At 41.5% G+C, this 17,521-nt stretch overlaps 1 protein-coding gene across 2 annotated transcripts in view; it reads right to left on the bottom strand.

Moving 5' to 3' along the window:
• The window catches only part of TTC13 (tetratricopeptide repeat domain 13), a 46,163-nt gene that overhangs the window by 27,717 nt on the left and 925 nt on the right, over nt 1–17,521 (bottom strand). For both annotated transcript variants that reach the window (XM_066611406.1, XM_066611407.1), the window contains exons 2-9: nt 13,300–13,394; nt 11,727–11,802; nt 11,016–11,086; nt 9,539–9,604; nt 5,764–5,856; nt 4,316–4,432; nt 2,771–2,881; nt 905–987 (exon numbers count right to left, since the gene is read on the bottom strand). In XM_066611406.1, the coding sequence (XP_066467503.1) occupies nt 905–987; nt 2,771–2,881; nt 4,316–4,432; nt 5,764–5,856; nt 9,539–9,604; nt 11,016–11,086; nt 11,727–11,802; nt 13,300–13,394 (712 nt within the window). The remainder of the gene's footprint in view (nt 1–904; nt 988–2,770; nt 2,882–4,315; nt 4,433–5,763; nt 5,857–9,538; nt 9,605–11,015; nt 11,087–11,726; nt 11,803–13,299; nt 13,395–17,521) is intronic.

The raw sequence follows: 17,521 nt of genomic DNA, 5'->3' as shown, positions 1-17,521 counted from the left end.
ATTTTTCTCTTTCGAGAAACTCAACTCTCAAGAATGAACAAATATAGCTGACTGATATGGAGTCAGGCCTCTGGCTCATCAAGCTCAGGATTGTCTACATCAGGGCTATCCAAACTACAGTGCATGGGCTGGATCTGACCCACAGCAATGGTTTGTACAGCCTGAGAACTGTGGATGATTTGTCCTTCCCTATTGGGATTCCCCACCCTAGCCCTGCAAAGCAAGCGGCAAAGCAAGCAGCAAAGTCATGGTTCAAGCAATGGGAGTTGCTCAGGGACTTCCCAAGTGGCTCCACAATGAAGTGGCACTTCCGCATCCATAGTGATAGGGGCATCAACAAGGGGATGGGGGCCTGGGGAACGGAGCATGTGGAGAATGCCGCAAAGAGTTTGCAGTCCAGGATGAGGTTGGCTGGACCTGCAGTGGATGGCCAGATGAAGACTCCCTCCTGACAGAAGGAAAAACCCAGGAAAGGCCTAGGGAAGATGTTTTACACCAGCACCCCACCTCTCACTAATCCCAAAATAATCTTGAAGTAAGAAAATTGTAAATTATAATACAGCACCATAAGTAAAAAATTCTGATTTTTGATAGGTTAACAAATTTTCTTCACTTGTATCTAATTTGCAATTTAATGGCACAGTAGGGTATTTTTCTGAACATACATTTTTCCTGTCCAGCATATGAGGCCCTTTAGAAAAATCTAATGTGGCCTGTGTCCTAAGATGTTTGGAGACCCCTGGTCTACATGGATAGGCAGTGGCTCTTCAGGGTTTTCAGACAGGAAGCTCTACCAGCCCTACCTGGAGATGCTAGGCAAAGTATGTAGAACCTTCAGCATGCAAATCTACTACTGAGGTACAGTCCCTCCCCAGGGGATAGTAAAGTATTTCAAGTCGCTTACCGATAGGCCTGCCCTAGACTTTTATATGCATCTATGAAGTCTGCTTTCTGCTTCAAGGCTTCTTTGAAAGATTCAATAGCTTCCTGTGTAAAGTACGAACAATTAACTATTATTAATTATTCCTACTGAGATTACGTACTCCTGCTGAGATGTCAGAACAATCATGTATATGTTATGAAAACATGAACAATGGCTTACAAGAGCAAAAAAGTTAACAACTTCAACTGAATTAAATCAGACTTCCCTTAAGACCAATTAAGAAATGTCTAATACGTCTGCTGTTGACTACTGTTGGAGCCTGTAGGCAGACAGCACCATAAAAGCATACAATGTAGATTACTGTGCTAAGATACATCATTTGCATGATGATAAATATACCAAGAGATGTAGCAACCAAATAATAAGCTCAACAAAGAACTAAATTGAGAAAAGGAGGCTAATTGCCTATAACATTTTCTACATTCCTGCAAACATATGTAATGTCTGTAAGAAGTATTTTAATCTGGAATCATTAAATGTATGAAATGCAAAATAAGCTACAGAAATATTATTTGATCCAATATAATTAAGTTTATTGTGTAAATTAAGAAAGTTAAGTTAAAATATTTTGAATTATTGAGATTTCAGGAGTTTTTCAAACCTTATTTTCCAAATGTACTACATCTAGCAAAATTTAAAAAAAATAACTGCCACAATCCAGGCAGATGAAGCACTTCTAAGCCTCACTGAGTTCAATGCAAGTAATTCAGAGATGTCTTTAAACATTCTCCATTAAAATTAGTGGAATGTTTGTGATTTGTGACAGGAAATAAATTAGATAACACTTGAGTCAGCCAGACTGCAATCCTATGAACACTTTCCTGGGAGTAAGTTCCATTTAATATAATGGTGCTTACTTCTGAGTAGACATGCCTAGGATTGCTGTACCAGTCAAAGAGCTACAAACTCAACCAAACATTATGATAACAGTTAGATTATAACAGTAAGATGAAAATTGACATAGGAGTTGGGCAGCCCAATCCTAAGGTACCCAAGGTGTGGGACTGCAGTGGCACCAAAAATTGTTGCCACTGCATCCAGCACGCTCCAGACAGCCGCCACCTCCTCCTAGGGAGAAGGGGACATTTGTTCCTTTGCCCCAGGTAAATCAAGTAGCCCCACAATAGGGCTACGCAATTCTATGGCGACCCGAAGGTCGATGTAAAATGAAGAATCTACAACCTAGAACGGTTTGCGCAACCGCCGAGCAGTGGAGCTCCAGTGCTCCACCGGCGCTAGCCCAGCCCTGGGCTAGCACTAGTGGAGTACCAGTGCTAGGGCCCACAAACATGCTTTACAGTAAGTTTGCAACAGTGAGCACTGGCAGTGGGCCGGCATGTGCCGGGTAGGACTGAGCCCTTAGATTGGAGAACAGTCCATACACTTTTTCCCAAGATCATTTTAGAGAGAATGATGCACACCTTCCTAAGCTGATTAGCTTATAAGGTTTAGATGCAACAAGCATAAACTAGTATGCTGGTATTAAACATTGGAGGGGTCATAATTCAAGAACAGAGCACATGCTTTGCATTCCAAAGTTCCCAAGTTCACTCCATGATATCTCCAGTTAAAAACATCTATGGTAGCAAGCTCATGGAAGGTGACTGTGTTCCGTGTCTGGGAATTCCCTCCACCTACTGCAGCCTAAAGAATCCCTTCAACCCTCGGAAGCTTGTGGGAGAAGGAGCTTAGGGAGCTGCAGCAGGGAAGATGGGATGGGAAAAATCCCTTGCACAAACACTTTTCCACTTGCACAAGTTAGGATACAACACAGTGTGGGGGGAGGGGGGAAGCCTGACAAACTCCATAGTCATTCAATATAATTACCTTTAAAAGCCCCCTGTGAAAAAATGTTAAACCTTTGTAAAGCATAGCTATTGGCTGGTTTTTGTTCAGTTCAAGAGAGTTCTGAAAATCTTCATAGGCTGTTGCATAGTCCTGTTTAACAAATATAATTTCAGTCAGGCAGAAGAAGCTGCTAGATCTAACAGATAAATGTGACACATTACCCTGTAGTTGCATAACAATCAGACCTTCACAGAATTATCATATCAATAGGTTATTATAAAACCTCTAACTCTTAAAAAGGACAACCAGTTGTACATTGTCTTGACAGCCTGAAGTTGCAATCTAGAATTATGTGGGAATGTCACTGAATTCAGTGGGATGTACTTCTGAGTAAACGTGCACAGAACTGAACTACGAGACAAACGTATTCCATCTACTCTCATAAAGCAGTGCCAGAGAAAGGCAGGCTATACTGTTGTAGTGAGTGAAGGGACTAGAATGATAGCCAAGGAAAGTCTCTGGAAACAAATGATTTCTATAATTGATAGCATTCTAAGCTTACACTTGTGCAGCTGTGTGAACACAATCCTTTCCCTAATCCATTGCTCCTTTCTGAAGCCTGAGTATCCCCTTCCCCTGGAAAAGCTGAGTATCCCCTTCCCCCCGGAAAATCCACGATGTCATGGAATGAAGCACAGGTAGGGGGGATGCCCAGAAGTTACAGACAAAACCAGTTGCACAAGCAGATGCCCTGGATACTACCCAATGCCTAAAGACATCAACCATTCACTGTACTTTGGAAATAATAATACTTGGAACTAAGTAATGGAGGTGGTTTCTTATGAGAATGCAGAACTGATTTTTTTTATCTGTATAACAAAAAAAATGAAATGCTGATAGATTTGCAAATTTAGCATTACTTAAACATAACAAACTGTACACCCTTCTTTTTAAAACAAATAGCAAATATAATTCTCTCATTCTAAAATACCTGACCCCCCTCATAAGAAATTCCTCTGGTTCCTCTGAGTTACCCTTATTACTAGAGACAGGGCACTGGGAGAAGGGAAGTGGAGAAATCTCCTGTCTCCCAAAGTATTCTGTCTATACAGATAAGGAAATACAGGTGCAGCCTATTTATCCACGGATTTTTTTATCTGCTGTTAAATCTGCTGTTTACCTGTTGAGACGGATTTGTCTCAACACAAATGGGGTGGGGGTACTGAAAGTTACACACACCTTTGCCTCCTGCGCCCTGCTGCTCCAGGCAGCCCAAAACACTGCAAAAAGGCTCTGCCTCGCCCAGGCAGGGAAATACAAAGTGGAGGGGATTGATCACAGCTGCCTTAGTTTCCTTCCATCCGGAAGTGTCAGGCTGCAGCGAATTTGCGTAATTCTATGGCATTTAGCACAACGCATTTTTTGTTAATAGCGCAGAGTCACGGAACGGAACTAATGCGGATAAATAGGCTCCACCTGTATGTATTAACTTGCAGTTTATGATAAATTTCTTTCAAATGCAGCCCTTGAGGCCAAACTTCTGTCCTAACTCATTCTTTAGAAGTGTCTAATTGGAAAACTAACCTCAGATATGAAGTAAAGAGTACCTCTGTGCCGGTAGAGTCTTGCTGAAGGTTTTAGCTGAATAGCTTTCGTGAGGTCAGCCAGTGCTTCACTAATTCGACCCAGAGGGGAAAGTATCTATAAATCCAAGATAACACTTTAAGCCTAGTAAGCACATAAAAATATTCTTTCATTTTAAAAAATAATTATGCTCTTATGGTGAACATATTCAAATTCTTTTGAATTACTAAAATTATTCTAAGTCCACCTACAGAATTTATAAAAATTCTGACTGCCACATTATGATTTTCTACCCATGGACGCACATACACAAAATGAAGAACTGATGACATGCGCTCACATGCTTTAAGCGCTGGTTGCTACAACAATTTGTTATTCAGTTTCATTACATAATATTTCTGCTTAAACATGTTTTGTAAGTATAATTTGGCATCAAAGCACTATACAACTAAAAATATTCTTCCATAATGTATTAAGTTGTGCATATGTGTACATCAAATCTTAATTTAAATCCTAAAGAGTCATGAATATTACTAAACACTTTTCCTTCTATACTATGTATGGTATGAAAAATAAGAGATGTGTTGTTTAAAGACAATAAATTTCAGTAATAGACATATAGAAAATAGTTAGAATTACAAACAGCAAATAGCTGAAGGTCCCAAACCGGGGCATCGTGACATCCCTGCCTGAGAGCCTCAGTCTCTAGCACCTTAAAGGATGAGGGAAAGGTTAAGAACATAAGAACAGCCCCACTGGATCAGGCCCATCTAGTCAAGCTTCCTGTATCTCACAGTGGTCCACCAAATGCCCAGGGAGGACACCAGATAACAAGAGACCTCATCCTGGTGCCCTCCCTTGAATCTGGCATTCTGACATAGCTCATTTCTAAAATCAGGAGGTTGCACATACACATCATGGCTTGTAACTTGTAATTGATTTTTCCTCCAGAAATTTGTCCAATCCCCTTTTAAAGGCACCTAGGCCAGATGCCATCACCACATCCTGTGACAATGAGTTCCACAGACCAGCAATCAGTTCCACAGGTTAATGGTGGGGAAAGGGTTTTGTTTTTTTTTTACCTCACAAGGGACTGCTGCAATGTCCAGAAGTTGCAGGGAGCCCTATGCAGCTCTCCAAAGGACTCCCTGAGTCTTAGAATACTGAGAAAAAGGTATCGCAAACCAATTACAGTTTGTTACTGTGAAACCAGAAGTAGTTGCTATTGCTTTTTCTCAGTATTCTAAGACTCTGCAAGTCCTTTGAAGGGCTGCACAGGGCTCCCTGCAACTCCTGATGTTGCAGCAGCCCCCTGTGAGTAAACAAAAAAAAGAAACTTCAACCCTGGCAAAGACTTACCTTGGGAATTTTGCTCCTGAGAAGTTTGAGAATCTCTGACTTATAGGAAATACTGGTATCAAAAAGTCTTTGCAAAGAAAAACAATTACCTCTGCTCTTTGTTCAAATACTTCAGGGTAATCCGGTGCCAGACTAATTACTCTGCTTAGTTCAAACAAAGCAAGTTCTGCATTTTTAATATCCTTTAAAATGGAAAAGAATTTATGTAAGCAGCAGTAAATGCTTTATCAGCGTCAGGCTAGGCTAAACATTTTTAGATAACACAATATCAAAACTGAATCAAACCTACTGAAATGCTTCTTTTTCAGTGTTCTCTAAAATACTCCTGAGATGACCTCTAATGTGTTTCTTCCAGCTGGCCCTTGTTTTAGCTACTATTTAAACGGCAACATCATTGATGGCACTGTGAAAATGATCTACATTGTATGTGTAGAACAGAGGATGATGGAGGGAAGATAGTAGATCAGGGCTATGATTGTCTTTATATGCAGAATGCATTTATTGCAGCCTGCCAAGTGCTTCATAAATTTCCTAGTTATCTAGCCAGCATGCTGTAAAACTAGAAGTTAAATCCTGCAGCTCTCCATCCACAATACGAGGTTGTAAGAGTTCAACTTGGGGCTCAATGAAATGTTAAAAGATACATATTGCTGCCTCATATTTTTTCCTCCCTTCCTTGAAAATTCTCAGTAAACACAATGGGCAAGGTGAGCCATTGTGCTGAAGATTGTCTTGCCCTCTTCAAACCATTGGTTATCAGAGGAACGAATGCAGCAATACACAGTACACGGCTGCCATACTACAAAGAGCTGGGGGGAGAAGGTATGAAGCAGCATCAGCTGTGTTCCTCTTACAACATCTGCTCTACAGTACAGTCCTACAGATGCCTACTCAGAAGTATAACTCACTAAGTTCAATGAAACTTATTCACGTAATTCACCACGTAATTCACGTAATCACGTAATTCACATAATTGTGTACAGGATTGCAGCCCAAGTCAATGTTAGAGTCAACTTGATACATGAAAAACTGACCTATTGCTTTTATTCTCACTGGGCAGTTTCCAGCAGAATTCCAAGAGCAGTTGGAAAACAGAAGAAAAATGTGCATTTGTTGGAAAGAAAGAGAATGTGTAACACCAATATACAGCTCAATCCTATTAGTGAGTTGCATCGGTGTACTGTTAGGTATGCCAGTGCAAATATGGCCCTCTCCCGCAGCTACTGCATGGCAGCTGGTACAGCAGCAAGAAAGCACATCACTGACAGAGGGGTGAAGACCAGCTGCTAGCACAACTCACCAGTGGACAGGCAGGAAAGGAGCAGGGAGTGTGATGGGGACAGGAAAAGGTGAAGCCAGCAGCTGCCAGATCCCAAACTCCCATCCTGGGCCAGACATGGCTCCTCAGAGCTATGCCAGGGATAAAGCTGGCATAGGCCTGAGGAGTCTCATAGTGGACCATACAGCAGCCAACACACAAATAAGTATTTTCTTTCCAACCCCTCTTGACTGGCCTCTCCCCTCAGATGATGTGTTGGGTGCTGTGGGTATCATGCCAGCAGCACAGTATCCAATGTGCTGCCCCATATAGGATTGGGCTCATAAAAATATTACTGTTTTCTGTAATAATGGTGTGCCCATTCTGAACGTATTGTGTCAAGGATGCAAATATTCATGAAATCAAAAGATTATGGTTTCCCCATAAAGCAGTGGTTTCCAAACGCCTTCAATTGGCAGCTCCCTTGACCTACTGGGCCATAGGTCACAACACTCCTTTAGGCTACAATCCTGTACATTGTATAGGGCAGCAGGTCTTTCCCAAGGATTCTGCAACGCCTCTGGCTGGTTTCCATGGTTCTCCAGGGAGCCACGACTCACAGTTTAGGAACCACTGCCATAAAGCTCATGAAAGCATTTTAAATTTCTCTTTGGATCTCAATAATGATGATGACAAGAAGATACGATAATAAAGGTATCTCAGAACTACGCATCAAGCAAGCATTTTTAATTCACTACCCAGTCAAAATGGATGTACATGGGTTTAAGTCAGTGGTTCCCAAACTTACCTGGGTCCATGATGCCCCCGCAGCCTCTTCTTCCTGCCTCAGTAGGTTGCCGCCATCTTGGATCTCGTGAAATCTTGTGAGATCCAAGATGACAGTGCCCAAATCGTGTGAGATTTGGGTGCCCTCACCTTGGATCTAGCAAGATTTTGTGAGATCCAAAATGACAATGCCCAGGGAAATGGGTAGGACGGACCACCGGGGACTTTTCATGGCACCCTTGTGAGTGTGCCAAGATGCCCTAAGTCAACATGATGCACTTTTTGGGACCTTCTGGTTTATGACATCTGTGTCAGAAAACTACATCTGCTTGCAGTGCTTTTTCATGGATAGAGAACTACTTCAGTTATGTAGCCTTCGGTTCAGCTCTGTTACTCTAATTCCAGGGTGCCCAAACCCCGGCCCGGGACCCATCTGTGGCCCTTGGGGATCCCCAATCCAGCCTGCAGGAGCCCCCAGTCTCTAATGAGCCTCTGGTCCTCCAGAGACTTGCTGGAGCCCACAATGGCCCAAGGCAACTGCTCTTGGCATGAGGGTGACTGTTCAAACTCTCATGTGAGCTGTGGGATGAGGGCTCCCTCCACTGCTTGCTGTTTCACGTCTGTGATGCAGCAGCAGCAGCAAAGGAAAGGCCAGCCTTCCTTTGCACAAGGCCTTTTATAGGCCATGAGCTATTGCAAGACCTTAATTCATTCAAGTTTCATCTTTAATATATACATTTATGTAAATTTATGTAAAATTTATTCAAATTTTAAATGTAAATTAATACTTTTTCCCCCACCCCTGACACAGTGTCAGAGAGATGATGTGGCCCTCTTGCCAAAAAGTTTGAGCACCCCTGCTCTAGTTTCTAGAAGTCAGAGCAATGAGATGCAACAAGCATTTAAATTAGCACCTTCCATTCTGCTAATTCAATACAGTAAATTTATTTAAAACAAAACCCACTGCACAATAATCTGTTCTAGCATTCACAGCTAGAATTCATATATTTTCTGTGAAACTTTGGTCAGCCCCACTGCAAAAGATTATAAACTCCTGCTTACAATTTCGTCCTTGAGCACATACATCTTTACACGTTTATATTATAAAGAGAATTTGCCAGCTCTGTGTCCCAGAATAAGAATTTACCATTCATCTTGTAATAACTGTGATTTACATGCTTAAATTTACATGTTGCCATTGGCAACATTAGACTAAAAAGGTTCAAATGTTCAGCAGGGCCTGACTACATCTTGAAACTAGTAACGCAGTGGTTCTCAAACTTAGAGGGAGTTTTACTCCCTCAGTAAGTCTTTGCAGGGGAGCGGCTAGGGCAGCGACGCAATCCCCAGGATCGCATCACTAAGGTGGGGACAAGGGGAGGTTTTGGACTTACATTATGTAGGCAGGGCTGCAGGAGGTGCGGGGAGCTCCGCGCAGCCCTCCGTAGTGCTCCCCGAGGCTTGGAACGTTCACTAAAAGTGGGCACAAAGCACCTCCTGCAAAATGGAAGTGCTTTGCGCCCACTTTTAGTGAACGTTCCAAGCCTCATGGAGCGCTGCAGAGGGCTGTGCAGGGCTCCCCTCACCTGCTGCAGCCCTGTCTACATAACGTGAGTGTAAAGCACCCACCCCCCATACGGATGCAATCCTGGCGATCGCTTCCCTGCCTCTCTCCTTCCCCCGCCCCTTAAAGGGACTGGGGACCTTTACACGAACTGGGACGTTTACCCACCAGTTTGAAAACCACTGTATTAATGCATATACACTATGGCTATTAATATAATTTACTGGGAGCAGTTTCAGAAATGTTAGGTACTTACATGCAACCCTTTTTTCCCATAGGCTATACCTCGTCCATAAATTGCACTAATAAGCTCTGGTTGTTCCTATTCAGAGCAAAAGAAAATTATTTTTAGAAAATTCCTATGCATATAATGTCTTAACAGAGTCAGACATCCTACATGTCAGAAGGCTTTCATTCCCAACACAAGCCAAGATTAGCGGAGTATGCATACCAGGGGTGACAAACATAAGGCCCGTGGGTCATATGTGGCCCCCAGAAGTAATTTATCCAGCCTCCATTATAATTGGGCTCTCCCAGCTTGATAATTGAAGTCTCTCATATCTTGAAAATATGAACAAGTTTTGCACATTTTCTCTTCTGTCATTTGCAGCTAATGAGTTTCTAAATGAGAACAAAGTGCTTATTCCTGACCATCATCTGCTTAATGGTGTCACTTCCGTCCCTCAGCAGGCAAATGAATGCTGACTTTGGTCCTTTGTATGAAATGAGTTTGACACCCTGATGTATACCATCTGTGTATATACCTAGGTGTTCTGTTTAGAATTCTGTTTAGCTTTCCTTTCAGTTTCTGTATATATTTCAAAAGCAGTTTGTGAACAGTTTTGCATTAAAACTGCTAAAAAGGGAAGTGGCTGCTGGAATAAATATGGGTTTTTGTGGGTGTGTCCCCTTTAAACTACACCTTCTAACTGGTCTTCAATGGAAGATGAAGCCACAAAATTATGCTTAAATAATGTTCTTTAATCTTTGAAATAACATGCTCTGACTGAACTGCTATAATAACAGACCAATGCTACCTAACTCTCGCCCCCCCCCCCCCCAATGCAGGCATAACAACATGATTCTCTCCTTGGGTCAATCAATTTTAGGAATGGGAACCTCAAAAGCAAGGCCCGAGAGTGGGCAAGAGTGGGGAACTCCTTTTTTCCAAACCACCCAAGGCTATAAATCAATACTGCTGATGACAGTATTGATGACAGAAGACAGGCAAATAAAATACTGATTTTTTTTTTCCTGTCCTCTCCCCCATCCCCTCCATTTCTACTGGATGATTTCTTTGAAATGGACTGACTGATGATCACTAGTTGACATAGCGGGGAAGGAATTTTATTCAAGTTCCTCATTGGCTGAGGGGTTTCTACCTTTTTCATAGGAAACAGTGTGGGGTTGTTCTTGTGTTATTGCTTTGTCAGTAACAACTAGCTCAATTTCTGGTGCTGGACATCAGGTTCCCTTGCAACAAACAATCTCTGATGGTCATGAGACAGACACAAGTCTATAAAATTCAGTGAATTCTGCTTCAGTTCTGTGCTTCCCCTTTAAATGTTAACCTTTATGTTTCAGTCATACACTTTCAAGTGTGTTTTTGGCTATGCAAGTGGGTTAAGTAATTTATTCCCTTTCGCCTCTCTTCACTAGGAACACAAGTGCCCTACTTTAGAAACATCCGGTACCTAAGCCTAAAATAAATCTTTCAAAAGCTGAAAAGTTACCTGGACCATTGTTGAGAAGTGTCGTATAGCTTCATCATAAAGGCCACTGCCAACCAATACATATGCAACAGCTAAAAAAGAGTGTCAGCGGTTACTCAATCCACATTTCAAGTTACATATAAGGATTTTTGCATAGCCACAAAGAGCAGAACAGGAGACAATGCATTCTAAAATCTAGAAGCCACTCCCAAGAAACTTTCTTGAAAAACATACACAAAATCACTCCAACAATATACTGACTTGAATCTTTCAAAGTACATTTGAAAACAAGTCTCTAAAATTTATTGTGTGTAGAAAGAAAACTGCCCAAAGAATCAGAAGGGAAGAGGAACATCATTTTGGACAGAGTTAGGAGTGGACCTTTCAACCAACTAGTGAGCAACATTGAGGAAAGGAATCACGGATAGGTTTACATGTACAGATCTGGGTTTATTTTTCATCTGTGTAGATCTCACTACCACAAAGGAAGATACAAGTTCAAATGGGCAAACGTGCCTATTTTTGATGCACACATCCAAAACTGAATCTACCCTAAAAGATTGCTGCATAAATATATTAACAGCATCAACACAACAACTGCAGAGTTTCAATTACAAGTACAGGATGCAAAAATGAATTGTTTTGTGGTAATCTTTAAGATGCTAAAAGACTCTTTATTGTTTCTGCTGCAAAGGAGTAAGATGGGTATTCTGTCTGAAAGTAATCTCTTACCTAACTCTTCATTTGTATTGTCATCATCAGTAGCAAATGGAAATCTTTTTTGTTCTGCAAGTGATTTTGCTTGGCTCTGTAAAAGATTTGATAAGTTAAATTGACTACACCAAAATAAAGTTAAAGGGTGTGAGCCTGTCAAAGTTAAAACAGTTAAGTTTCATTTATTTCAATAGGACAGTGGTAGGCACATGATCAACTCTCCTGCTGAAATTGTTAACAATGATTAACTTTAGATGTGTCATGTGCAAAATGTTCTACCCTATCAAAACTTAGTACCAGATAATAAAATGCTTGAAACCTCAGAACATTTCAGTTGAAGTATTTATGAAATAACAGGTTCGCAGAAAATAAGTAAATGCAGTTTCAATGGAATTCACTGTGCTAAATACTGTTTTATTTATTTATTTATTTATCCAGTGTAGCGCTTCTACTTTACCAGGAGTAACTCTTATGTCCCAGCTGCACTGTTGGTCAACGCAAAAACTATTTCCCAGCTCTTATACAGAACTTCCATTTGGTTATCAGTCTTTGATTATACAATCCAGAGAGTGCAAGCAATGTTTTTACACAAGATCCTAGGGGTGCCATGTTGTGTAGCCTATACAACTCTTTGTTTGGAAGCAGGACAGCACAGACTGGAAACCCTGACATGGCTCAGGACTTTTAGATATTGGCTTAGAATGTATCACCAGACAGATCAAACTAGCCTGATTTGGGGTCTCTTAGCCGATTCCCCACTGTTTCCAGGCTTAGCTCTTTTGAGCAAGAAAATCTGCTCCATGGGGCTCTCCTCAGATTTGTTAGGTGCATTATCCTCAGGATAGGCCTAAAGAGCCATGAAACAAAGACTCCTTGACATCGAGCAACAGGATCTTTATAGCAATGTTTACAAAATCTGCTCTCCAGTACATTTCTGTCTTTCTATTTTACCTGTAAGGAGGCCTAAGTATTTTTACTTTCTGGAATGCCCCCAAGAATGAAGGGCGTACCCTTGCGAGATGTAACATCATTCTAGCTGAGCAGTTATTTGGCAGATATAGAGGTATTCCAGTTGCAGATAGAGTTTGTCCATGCAGGCTGGGAAATATAGAAACACTCCCTCACATATTATTACATTGTCCAATATATCAGGATCTTTGCATAAGTTACCAATCTTGGTCGCTTTCTTTGGTCAGAGTGACCAAAATAAAATTGCCTACATACTCAGTGAGGCAAATGAAGAGCTTCCTGGGGTGGCAGCTAAAATATAAATATAAATATGATAATCAAGAGATGTATCTCTATGATCATCACAAATGGTTGAGGCTCTATAGTAAGGTCTGGTTGGTCACAGCTGGAGGTGAACTGTCTGATTCATGCATCCCTCCATCCAATCTTTCGCTTTACACCGTTTGTATTTTAAATATGCCAATCAATGTTTCTTGTCTTGTCTCTCAAAAGTGTAGCAATATTTAGGCAACAACAATGTATTTAGGCAAATTTCATAGTAATGAAGCAAGCAAAATAGCTACTACTGTATATTAGAAAACATTCATCAGCTTTTTCCTGCACAGCAAATAGCTGGACATACCAAAAGTTTTTCAGTATTGAGAGAAAGAAGGGATTCACAAGATGGAGACCCTCGTAGTTCACAGTCTGACTCATGAAAGTGGAAAAAAGAAGTGTCTAAAATGAAAACATTTTCATTATTAATTGGCATGCTATTCTTAAAACAGGCACACTTAACAGAATTTAAATGCAGAAGAAAATAGTGCATATAATAGTGCATAGAAGAAAACAGAATCAGACACATTACAGGGAAACAACATTTCTGGACAAATTGTTCAAACATTGATTACATCCTCAAAAAACAAACTAGAATGACGAATTAGTTCCAAGTGGAAACACTGTAAGCTTTTAAATTTTTTGTAAATTGTCATCCTGTTGGGAAAGAAGTACAGGTCCAGCCTATTTATACACGGATTTTTTATACAGGGATTTGACTCAACACGAATGGCCCCTGCAAATGCGAAAGAATGTGCTGATCCCTGGAGAAGGGGAAAAATGCATCCCTTTAAAATCAGTTTTAAAAACTGAACAGTCCTTTAACAACAGCCTGCTTAATGAGAGAGAGGGGGGGCAGCAGGCTAACAATCTATCAAACCTTCTCTCTCTTGTAGACCCCTCCCTTCCCCCAGCATGTGAAAGAAAGGTGAACATTTTGCATTGGTGAAGGGAGGGGCTGAGAGAAGTGCTGATGGATTGTCTTCTTAATGACTCTAATCTTAGAGTCAAAAGGTTAGCAAAGCTGTTTTTCAATCACTGGAGCAAAGAAACTTTGTTTTTTAAATTAATTTGCTATAGTGCGTGTTGTTTTTTTTATCCAAGTGAGTGCTTGGAAGGGAACCCACGCGGATAATTAGTCTCAACCTGTATGTTGAGGTTGAGACACATTTTTTGTGTTTGGTACAGTGCCTAGCACACAGCATATTACTATTAAATGGTAGTAATAGTCTAGAGCAGGGGTGCCCAAAACCTGTCCCTGGGGCCACTTGCGGCCCTTGAGGACTCCAAATCCGGCCAGCTGGGAGCCCCCAGTCTCCAGTGAGCTCTGGCCCTCTGGAGACTTGCTGGAGCCCACCCTGGCCCGACGCAACTGCTTTCAGCGTGATGGCCAACTGCTCGACCTCTCGCGTGAGCTGTGGGACGAGGGTTCCTTCACTGCTTGTTATTTCATGTCTGTGATGCAGCAGTGGCAGCAAAGGAAAGGCCGACCCTGCTTTGTGCAAGGCCTTTTATAGGCTATGAGCTATCGCAAGACCTTCATTCATTTATATAAGTTCCATCTCTAATATATTCATTTATGTAAATTTATTCAAATTTGAAATGTAAATTAACTCTTTTTTTTCCTGGCCACACAGGAAAACACAGTGACAGGTGACACAGTGTCACAGAGATGATGTGACCCTCCTGATAAAAAGTTTGGACACCCCTGGTCTAGAGTTTTATGTACTGAACAATATGCCACCTTTATCCTTATATAGATAAAGATTAATCTGCCCATCTAACTCAGCTTTCATTCATTCATATTTGGTCTTTCATTTAGTCCCAAGGCATTGAACAATTTGTCTATATTAAAAACTGACAAGCAGCCACTCTCCAGGGTTTTAAACAGTGGCCATTCTCAAGATCAATAATTTCTAATCTACAATCAAGAGGACCAGAAATATATGTGCAATAGTTTGAACAGCTGAAATAGGCTATATAAACAGCCTTGCTTCCTATCTGGTTGGGATTCCATTTGTGATCAGAAATACAGCTTGGAATGTCTAAGCAGCAAGCTTTTTCAGACTGATCAAAACTTAAGGTGATGACATGGCAATGCAAACTGGTAATATTGACAACATATACTTGTGGCCCTTGTTAGACCAATTCAGATTATATTCTCTGCACCTGACCAGCCCTAAGGCATAAAAAGCATACTTGCCCATGATACATATGTCCTCAGCTCCTTCCCTCTTTTCTGGATGAGATGGTGGCAGGGGTAGAGGTGCAGTGTGCCATCCGAGTCATCTACATGCACCAATAAACCTACTAAGGGCGCAATCCTAACCCCTTATGAAAGTGCTTTCCAGTACTGACATAAGGGCAATGCAGCTCCAAGGTAAGAGAGCAAACACTCCCTTACTTTGAGGAGGCCTCTGTGAGTGACACCCAACTGCAGGATGCAGCACATGCCCCATTGGCACCGCTATGCCAGTGCTGGAAAGCACTGTCATAAGGGGTTAGGATAGTACCCTAAATTTAACAGTGCATGCAGGGGGCAAATTTGGATAAACAACCCCTCCCCCCATGCAATTAAGAAAACCATATGCCAAAGGAAGGGTCAGGATGTGCACACGTAAACATGCACAACTTTTATCCCATGGGGCCATTCAAACTTGGAGACTATCCAGTTTATTTACTACTATATAATGGAGAACTGTATGATTTATGAATGCGTTAGATATTTGAAATAAACTGATTTTATTTAGTATTTATATCAACCTGACTTTTGTTACCTGGATGTACTGTACCCTACCTCTAAATAGACTCTGTTGCAAAATCATACCCAGTACCCCAAACTATTGAAATAGTTAGGAAGTGCTGCTATTTGCACACATGGGGTTTGTTTGTTTTTAAAACATCTGTCACCTGTGATCCACTATAAGGGAAACTGCATCAATCTGTACTATGTGCAAGTAAGTAAGAGGCCACTGCATGCACATGCTACATGGTTTGGTGAATTTCTGCACATGCATGGCAATTCTCCATCCCTTCAATCACAGCATCTCCAGTAACGGTGATAAGTAAACTGCAACATCAGTCAGCTGAATTATGTTCTACATTCAATGTTAAGTCATAGGCAGTATCACTGCTCATTTTCTGCACCGTACCAGAGCTTCTGCTTCCCCATCCAAGATTGAAAACCAGGTTATGAAGTTAGTAAAGTCAATTGATTAAACTTTTTCTGCAGTTTACCATTTCTTGTTGCAAGTATGGGGCTGCATGCCTGAATCCTCCACCATGCTAAAAGCAAAAAGCACAATCCCCTTGCAAATATAAAACTAGCATATCATTTATTGACTTTGCTACGCAAACTGCTTTGTAAACTACGCTTGCTGAAAAGTGGTGTATAAATATTCTTAATAATACTATCAAGGAGAAAAATCCATTCTAGCTTTCTTCCAGAGATGCAATGTTTTGTTCAAGGGTGAAGGTGGAGGAAGAGCTGAGTATGCAATAACACCAGGTCCTGAGGTGGTACAATCCAAGCAAAAAACAAAAATGCTTGACCACTTGATTCTGTCAATTGACTACACTAGCTCTTAGGAATAGGGTAGGATAGTCTATAAACTCTGGTCAGCCACCTCCTGCAGCCAGCTACTCCCTCAGAGTCAGGAAGAAGCACTGCAAGCAAACTGGCCGTCACACAAGAAACCCTTCCTTCAGCTTCCAGGGTTAGTTGACACATGTAACAGAACAAAACGTAAGTGCCAAAGAGGTACAGTGGACTGCCAAGGCACACTGTTACTGTTGGTCAGGCAAGTCTATGGTGACCAGATTCAGAGGGGAACCGAGTGCCTATACAAGCCATTTTTAACCACTGTGCCACAGCACACTGGCGTGTTATGAGTGGTCTGCAGGTGTGCCACAAGAATTTGGGGGGGAAGGTCATTTATTAGTAGGGTCAATGGAGAATGTGAATCCCCCACTGTCAGCATAGTGTGCCTTGTCAAAACCCTAATGATGTGCCTTGACAATTTTAGTGCCTTCTCAGTGTGCCGTGAGATGAAAAAGAATGAAAATTGCTGGCGTACGTTAAACCGAAAATTTAACCATGGTATAGTACAGGGGTCTCCAAACCCCGGCCTGGGGACAAGATCCGGCCCGAAGCAAGCCTCTTTCTGACCCAGGGCCAGCCTCTTGTCCCCTGAAAGCCTCTGGCCCACTCAACTACACACAACCAGAGCTGTGCTCTGCTTGTGTCTGGAAGATGTTCTGAGGGCCAGAGAGGAATGAATGAGCCCATTCATTCATTTATTCACTCATCTAAGTTCCATGTCTAATTTATTTATTTATTTAAATTTTATATTGAATTTTTTTTCTGGCCCTCAACACCATGCCAGATATTTGATGTGGCCCTCTGGTCAAAAAGTTTGGAGACCCCTGGCATAGAAGTGGGAACTTTGGCACGTGCAGCTCAACCTGGAAGAGTTTTAAAAGCTGTACCTGCCAAAATCCCCTCTTCTATACCATGGTTAAAGGTATAG

The sequence above is a fragment of the Tiliqua scincoides genome, chromosome 1 (genome assembly GCF_035046505.1).
Source record: "Tiliqua scincoides isolate rTilSci1 chromosome 1, rTilSci1.hap2, whole genome shotgun sequence".
NCBI classification, from domain to species: Eukaryota; Metazoa; Chordata; class Lepidosauria; order Squamata; family Scincidae; genus Tiliqua; species Tiliqua scincoides.
The sequence above is the reverse complement of the archived record's forward strand: the minus strand, read 5'-3'. Positions and strand labels throughout refer to the sequence as shown.